Source organism: Magnolia sinica, chromosome 17 (genome assembly GCF_029962835.1).
Source record: "Magnolia sinica isolate HGM2019 chromosome 17, MsV1, whole genome shotgun sequence".
Classification (NCBI taxonomy): domain Eukaryota; kingdom Viridiplantae; phylum Streptophyta; class Magnoliopsida; order Magnoliales; family Magnoliaceae; genus Magnolia; species Magnolia sinica.
This window is the reverse complement of record NC_080589.1, coordinates 24859899-24867940: the sequence shown is the minus strand read 5'-3', so window position 1 is coordinate 24867940 and position 8042 is coordinate 24859899. Positions and strand designations below refer to the sequence as shown.

The window sequence follows — 8042 nt, the reverse complement described above, 5'->3', positions numbered from 1 at the left end:
GACAACTGTACTCACTCTAATGTGTGGACCGCTCACTGGGCTTTCCTAACCATTCATATTTAATCCTCAAAGTGTCTCTTAGTCGAACGTTTATGATCACATATGATTGATATGATCTTGGACCTACTATATAAATGGACCAGCTTGTATAGCCGCGTGCATAGCAAGTCACTATTTTATTTATTTATTTATTATTTATATTCCACGGGCAATGTTTTCTCTATCGATGATTGAAAATGAGATTTGTGACGTTTTTGGACCGAAATACTCTCGGACACCGGAAGATAGAAGAGCGTGGAACACAAATGCCTAGCTTGTGTAGGCCCATCTTGATGTTTGTGTGATATCCACTCCATTCACCAGTTGCGACACATGGTTTTAGGACCTCAGACTAATGATCAAGCTCATCAAAAAATCAGGTGGATCACACCAAATGGAATAGTGGGGATGGGGATGCCACCATAAAAACCTTCCTGGATCAACCGCGTTGCTACCATTCAACCTGTTCATCGGGTAGGTCCCACCAGGATGAAGAGATATCCCAAAAATCAGCCCGACCCAAAACTCAATCTGGGCACGCTGCTTTAATTTATAAGTTTTAGTAGTGGTTTGGCCCACTGGAGTTTTGGATTAATCTGACTTTTCTTATGTACTGTGAAAATGAGGTTTCCAAAAACTGATGAACGGAGTCGATGTCACACATACATAACAGTGGGCCCCACAGTGCTCCAGTGGTGCATGCACTTCCTACAGTAGGCGGATTCGGACGGTTAACACCTTAGTGGGTATTCCCCTGACCGTGTGGTGGGGCCCACATTGATGATTTTTTTGTATATCCAGGCTGTCCATCCGTTTTTCCAGCCCAGTTTAGCCAATTGATCCAAAAATTAAGCAGATTTAAGTCTCACGTTAACCACACTACAGGAAACCGTGGTTATTCAATGTTCATCGTTGAAAAACTTCCAACAGCCCACTGCAAGCAGATTCGTGAAATGTATTTTCCATCCAACCCATTGAAAAGGTCAAACAGATATAAATGAAGGGAAATTTCAAAGATCAGCAAGAGAAAAGACTTTCGTGGCCTGTAAAATGCTTTAAATTTTCATTCACTAGTTTTTATAGTAGTGTGGTTCACCTGATATTTTTATCTAATTAATTTTTTATATATAATCCTAAAATGATATGGAAAAACAGATGGGTGGCGTGGATATATATATAATAATAAAAAATCATCATGGTGGGCCCCACACCATAAGGGTAACACCTGATTTACTCCTTATTCGGACTCCGATTGCGTGTGGTGGAACATAGCATCGGGTCGGTAATCTATTTACGCGGCAAAGTTCTGTGGGCCCCACTGTGATGTGTGTATTATATCCAAACCGTCTATACATTTTTCCAGATCAATTTTAGGATAATGTAAAAAATGAGGTAAATTAAAGTTCAAATGGACCACACCACAGAAAGAAGTGGGGATTGAACGTCTACAATTGAAAAACTATTAAGGGCCATATAAGTTTTGGAAGAATATGATATTTGTTTTTTACCTTCATTCAGGTATTTTTTATCTTTTGAACCGATAGGATGGCAAATAAACATCATGTTGGGCCCTAGGAAGGTTTCAACGGTGGACGTTACTGTCCCTGCTTCTTTCTCTGGTGTAGTCGACTTGAGATTTGGAGCCATCTAATTTTTGGGCTCATACTCTAAAATGACTTAGAAAAATGGATGGACGGTGTGGATATAATAAATACATTATAATGGTTCCCATATAACTTTGCCACGTCAACACCGTACCGACCTCAATGATATTTTTCAATACTACGCAATCCGAGTCCAGAGAATTCCTGTCTGCAAAAATGGGGAGCGGATTAGGTGAGACCCCGGGCTCACCCAAGACGGTGCGGCCCTTATCGTGGGGCCTACCTTGATATATGAATTCTATATCCATACCGTCCATCCACTTTTTCGGATCACTTTATGTTAAAATCCCAAAAATGAAGCAGATCCAATTATCAGGTGAACCATTCCATAAAAACAGTGGTGATTGACCATTAATGAGCCGTAATAGTTTTAGATCAAGCTGATATTTGTTTTTTTCCTTTCAGTCAGTCTTATATGACCTTATCAACAGATTGGATGGAAAATAAAAACTAAGGAAATATTAAGGTGCGCTCGAGGAAGTTTTTAATGGTAGGGTGTTTAATCACCACTGTTTCCTAGAGTATGGTCCGCCTGAGATTTAGATCTTCTCCATTTTTCAGGATCATACTCTAAAATGATCTGAAAAAACGGATGGACGGTGTGGATACAGAAAACATACATCAAGGTGGGCCCCACGGTAAGGGCCGCATCGTCTTTGGGGGGAGCCGGGGTCTCACCCAATCCGCTCTAGCAAAAATGGCACACGGGCGTGATACTGAGTCCGTTCATTAGGTGGGCAGAACATGAGCTTGCCCTGACCCAAAAATAACGGTCAACTGATTTGGCTACACGCATCCTTGATTGCTAGACCAATTGCCATACCATTTCTAACCATCCATCTTTCACACACGTGTGTTTGACCACTTGATGAGCACTGTAACTGATAAGTGGCTAGGATTCAAGCATGTCTGTCACATTGGCACGTGCCCAATCTCTCTGTAGGTTTCTTTATTTTTTAAGGATAATTACAACTATCAGAACCGTTCATCCATCGGCCCATGCCATATAAAGTTTACAACCTTAGAATTTCTTTGATCAGATGATTCTAATCACTTGATTACAGACTTTGTTTTAACCGTCGTTCACAGGCCATCGATGATTGCAATCACTCCATCCACACGGTTCAATGCTATGGCCCATCTGTCCTTGGTTCTTCTAAATGAAATATCAGGATCATAGTACGGGTGACGGATTAGATGGGCCCACACAACGAGATCAACCCATAGGCTGCGTGTATGTTTGACCGTAGTCCGTTCATCCGTGGGTGGTTATCAATTAATAAAGCGATGAAAATCCCGACCCAGAGAAAAGAAGAGAGAGAGAGAGACAGAGAGAGAGAGAGAGAGAGTTCTCCAATGCTCGATTGGATTTTGATTTTTCTCTCAGATTAGATTTTTGTATTAATCAATCAAATCAATATAAGCTGATATTGGGTGCGTAGAGATCGATTCATTCTCGTCGAAATACCTGTTTTTTTTTTTCTTTAAAAAAAAAAAGAATTTGGGGATCTTTTTCTGATACATCTTGTGAGATTTTTTGTATTTTTTCTTCGGTGTTTTTTTCGATTTAAAAACGTGGGTATTTTTCCTTTTTTGGTTATGTTGATGTTTTCATTTTTATTTTTATTTTCTTGATCTTGTTTTTGTGGATTATTGTTGTTTTTTTCTGTTATTTTCTGATGAATTTATAACATATATATTTTTTTGGGTTGATAGATTTGTTCTTGAAATTTTATTTTGTGGGTGTCTTGATTTTGATCATTTGAAGTGATCTGATGCAGGAAATCGGCTTTTCTCACCAAATTCACCATCGAAAGGTGCGCTTTCCATCTCCTTTTTTTTTTTAATTACATTTTTAAAAATTTTAATGGTCTGATTCCTTCGATCATTTGGATGGGATTTATATATTTGTTTAATCTATTTTGATGATTGGTTGTTTTTGTTTCTTTGATTATGTTGTTATATGATCTTGGATCAGAATCCGGCATTGCATTGAGGATTTATAGGTAGAGATTCGAAACAAGTTGTTGAAAAATTCGAAATTGATATTAAATATAAAATGGCAGCAGTGGTTCTTAGGGGCAGTAGTCAAATATCATCTCCGATTTCAGTTCAAGAAAAAGGAAGTAGGAATAAAAGAAAATACCGAGCTGACCTGCCTCTTGTTGATCAAAACAAACTCCTCCCATCTCAATCTGAATGCCCCGCTTATGAAATCTCCATTGAGAAATCCCAAAACAATCCTAGTGCCGAACGAAATGGTGTCTGTGGTTTGCCTAGTTCGAGTCAAGGCCAGCTCGACGTGTTCAAATCCGATCTTAGATCAACGGGTTCCGGTGGGTCATCTGATAGAAAGGACCTAGAAGTCGAAGAATTCCAGGACGTGGATTGGAGCGATCTTACGGAGACCATGCTAGAAGAACTCGTTTTGAGCAATTTGGATATGATTTTCAAAAGTGCAATTAAAAAGATCACTTCTTTTGGTCATAGTGAGGAGGTTGCTACAAAAGCGGTATTGAGGTCTGGCCTTTGTTATGGATGTAAGGATACCGAATTGAATATTGTGGACAGTACGTTAGCATTTCTGAGGAGCGGGCAAGAGATAGATACTTCGAGGGAGCATTCTTTCGATGATTTGCAGCAACTGGAGAGGTATGTATTGGCGGAGATGGTATGCGTGCTTATGGAAGTTAGGCCATTCTTCAGCACAGGGGATGCAATGTGGTGCTTGCTGATTTGTGACATGAATGTGTCTCATGCCTGCATGATGGATGGTGATCCGATGAGTAGTTTAAGCAGTGATGATAAAGTGGATTGTTCTTCTGTTTCTACTGTTCAACAGATCAAATCAGATGGTGGTGATTCCATCACAAGCATCCCTGGGCCTATTGTTCTGAGACCCAACAGACTGAATCCTTTCTCCGGTGCATCGGGCAATGCCTCTGATGTTGTTCCTGATCGGCTAATTCCTGAGAAAGGAAGTTCAATTTCTTCAGTTGACTCTGTGGCGGAATCCTCGGCTGTTACTGAGGATTGCATTCCGTCAGTCTCTCCATCATCTTCACTGGAAGAGAAGTCGGGGAGTAGCGAAAGGAGCCGCACAAATAGTTCAAGGAAAGAACCTATCCATCATCAGAAATCAAGTCATCTCGAGAAGCACTTGCGACATGGAGCTAAAGGGGCTTTGAAGACGGGGAAGCTCAGCAGCTTTGGTGGCTTGTTCTTAGATAAGAAATGCAAGTCCATTTCTGAATCCAATGCTCTGAATTTGAAGAATCCTTCCTCAAAGCTAAGTAGAGCCGTGGGAACGGATGTGTTTCAAGCTGATGGAAATACCAACCTTTCCATAAAGGTGGGGCCAACCAGTGACTCCGTGTCCAGCTCAAAACCAGTCAGTGGTTCACCTGCCTTGCCCGTGGCTAATACCGATCTGTCTTTGTCGTTGCCTTCTGAAAACAGCAGTACTACTGAGAATGGGAGTTTTAGCTATGCCGGAATTTCATGTGACAAGAGCTTTGGGCAGTTGGTTCCGCGTGATAAGCAGGACGAGGCACTGCTGAAGTTGGCCCTGCGTGTGCAGGTGCTGCAGAATCAGATGCAAGAGTGGACGGAGTGGGGCACACAGAGGGTGATGCAGGTGACCTGTAAGCTGAGCAAGGACAATGCCGAGCTCAAAACCCTGAGGCAAGAGAAAGAAGAGGCAGTCCGTGTCAAGAAGGAGAAACAAACACTGGAAGAGAACAACATGAAAAAGCTCTTGGAGATGGAGAATGCATTATGCAAAGCTAGTGGCCAGGTTGAGCGGGCTAATGCAGATGTTTGCAGGCTTGAGGTGGAGAATTCCGAATTGAGGAAGGATATGGAGGCTGCCAAGTTATGGGCTGCAGAATCGGCCGCTAGTTTTCTAGAAGTTTCTCGAAGGGAGAAGAAGATGTTGAAGGAATTCGAATCATGGGAGAGGCGGAAGGCCATGTTTCAAGAAGAGCTGGTGGCTGAGAAGCGTAAGCTATCTCAACTGCAGCAGCAAGTAGAGCAAGCTAAAGATTATCAAGCTCAACTTGAGGTAAGTGGTTTGAGATGACATTCTGTGAATGAGTGTTTCTTTATAGGAGGAATTTTAATATGAAACCCAAATTTCGCATGGAACACACATACAAGTGCTGAACCTGACTACGTAACTGCTATACCCCATCGTGGATGGGCCATTGCCCAAAAATAACAGCAATAGGGTGATCCTACTCATTTGGTTGTAGGAGTTTTGAGGGAAAATGGATAGTAAAAAAAGCCTCCCAACAGTTCATAGGCGATGGACAAAAGCCCCTCCCTTAGAGGCTTAAGCAGGTACAATCGTCCGACTCGTTTGAATTTCAGGCTATATGGCCATACATGGTGGGGCCCAGTGGTTGAGAGTCCAATGTCCTGCATGTGTGATGTCTCCCCATGGAGTGTGATATTTTGCATTCGAGTATAACATAAGTTGCTTTCATTTCTCAATTATGCTTTGAATATTGTTTTCTTATTATCAAAAGAGAGACTGTATTTTTTTTGTTGTCAAAAGTTCGATTCGTTCTAGCTCTGTTTCTTTCCATTTTCTTTTAAGAAATGGGTCATTTTAGTTTGGTTGTGGTTGTGTGTGTTTTTCCAATAAAAAAAATACAGGCAAGATGGAGACAGGAGGAGAAGGTAAAAGAAGAAGCACTCATGCAGGCTAATTCTGTAAGAAAAGAAAGAGAACAGATTGAGGTCTCGGCGAAAACAAAGGAAGAAACAATAAGATTAAAAGCAGAAAGCGATTTCCAAAGTGACAGAGATGATATTTGGAGACTTGAGAAGGAGATTGCCCAGTTGAGGCTGAAGACTGACTCTTCCAAAATAGCAGCACTCCGTCGGGGCATAGATTGTACTTATGCTTCCCGAGTGATGGATGGTAGGAGCATCTCTGCTCTTAAGGAGACCCACACACATCATATTTCTGAGATGGCTAATTTTGAGGATTGGGGAGTGGGAGACGTCCGACGTGAGCGGGAGTGCGTCATGTGCTTGACCGAAGAGATGTCCGTCGTTTTCCTGCCCTGTGCCCACCAAGTTGTTTGCCCAAACTGCAACGAACTTCATGAGAAAAATGGAATGAAGGATTGCCCTTCTTGTAGGACTCCTATTCAGCGGCGAGTTTGTGTACTCTCTGCTGACTCTAAGCCGACATCTACTGCTGTCTGAACTGGGTCAAGTAAAAGAATCTAAATAATGTTGTGTGGGATTTGGGAGCATGTGATGCATCTGAGGTTGTTTGTTGTGAGTCGTAACCTCCGATTGCCTTAATAATTGCGAGTTATTCTTGTTTATGATCTTTGATATGCCTTTGAGCTTTTCAATATTTGAGAGAAATTCTTGCAAACGACTTTTTGTATACGAGTTCCTACAGAAAACGGGCAGACATGCACAAGATCGGGACCAGTCATCGAGCAAGCCACGAGAAGGCCACTTCATATATTGATAGTGGCCCATTGGGCAATTCTAAATATGTAATTTCAACAGGCCTAAAAGTGGGAGGTCAACTGGTTTCCAATCCATCCAATTGAGGTTTTGCTGATACCAACTAAAAAGTATTAGATGGAATTGTAATTACTACAAATATTGGTCATTTCTTACTGTTCGATGCTTTTCAATTGATACGTAGTTACTATTGTAGCATAACAGAAAGCTCTAGCTCCTTCACATTTATTTGTGGCTTGTACCATGCTTGTATGATTTAGTAGCTAGAGCATATTGCCTTCATTGAATATATTTGATTCAATGCACAAACACCATTGCTTCTTTTTCTTTTGAATTTAGGTGCAAAATAATAAACCCAAATGAGTGTAGTTTAAAGTTCAAAGCTTCTTTGTTCATTCTCTTGATCTCTCCGCTTAGAATTCCACCTGCATTTCAGAATCTTTCTTTGAAGAATTTATTGTTATCATCTCTATATGGTGGTTACTATCAATATACTCACTATCTTTCTTTGCCTTTTGATTGTTATTGCAGAGTATGGGTTTCCATTAAGGCACTCTAGTTCTAAAAATTTCCGTCTGGTTCATCTATGATAATACACATGTCGGACGTTGTATACACTTCTGCTAGAAGATACCTTCATCTATATCTTCTTTCTGTATTCTAGCAGTATTTATATGCAATATAGTTCTTATTGTATATTCACCATTGTAGATACATTTTATATCTTATGCATCATCGTCCAGCTATCTGGGGTTTGCTTTACGAATCTTGTTTCACCAATCATTCCTATCCAAGGTCCAATCCTCAGTCATTGAACAAGCCTTCATATCCCATCTCATCTCCTCT

The 8042-nt window shown here is 40.9% G+C and overlaps 1 protein-coding gene across 2 annotated transcripts; it reads left to right on the top strand.

The window, feature by feature from the left end:
- The first annotated feature begins 2987 nt into the window (after positions 1–2987).
- LOC131230710 (putative E3 ubiquitin-protein ligase RF298) lies at positions 2988–7369 on the top strand. Of its 2 annotated transcripts, XM_058226640.1 has the most exons (4): positions 2988–3137; positions 3485–3520; positions 3682–5766; positions 6363–7369. In XM_058226640.1, exons 3-4 carry the CDS (start codon positions 3763–3765, stop codon positions 6918–6920), a joined length of 2562 nt encoding a protein of 853 aa, XP_058082623.1. In that variant the 5' UTR covers positions 2988–3137; positions 3485–3520; positions 3682–3762; the 3' UTR covers positions 6921–7369. The 2 variants fall into 2 exon arrangements, with proteins under 2 accessions (XP_058082623.1, XP_058082624.1); XM_058226641.1 differs by lacking the exon at positions 2988–3137 and having other exon boundaries at positions 3171–3520.
- The last annotated feature ends 673 nt before the right edge of the window (positions 7370–8042 follow it).

Coding starts and splice junctions, on each gene's coding strand:
- LOC131230710 (XM_058226640.1), top strand. CDS start 3,763: ATGGCAGCAGTGGTTCTTAGGGGCAGTAGTCAAATATCATCTCCGATT. Junction 5,767..6,362: donor ATTATCAAGCTCAACTTGAG/GTAAGTGGTTTG, acceptor AAAAAAATACAG/GCAAGATGGAGACAGGAGGA.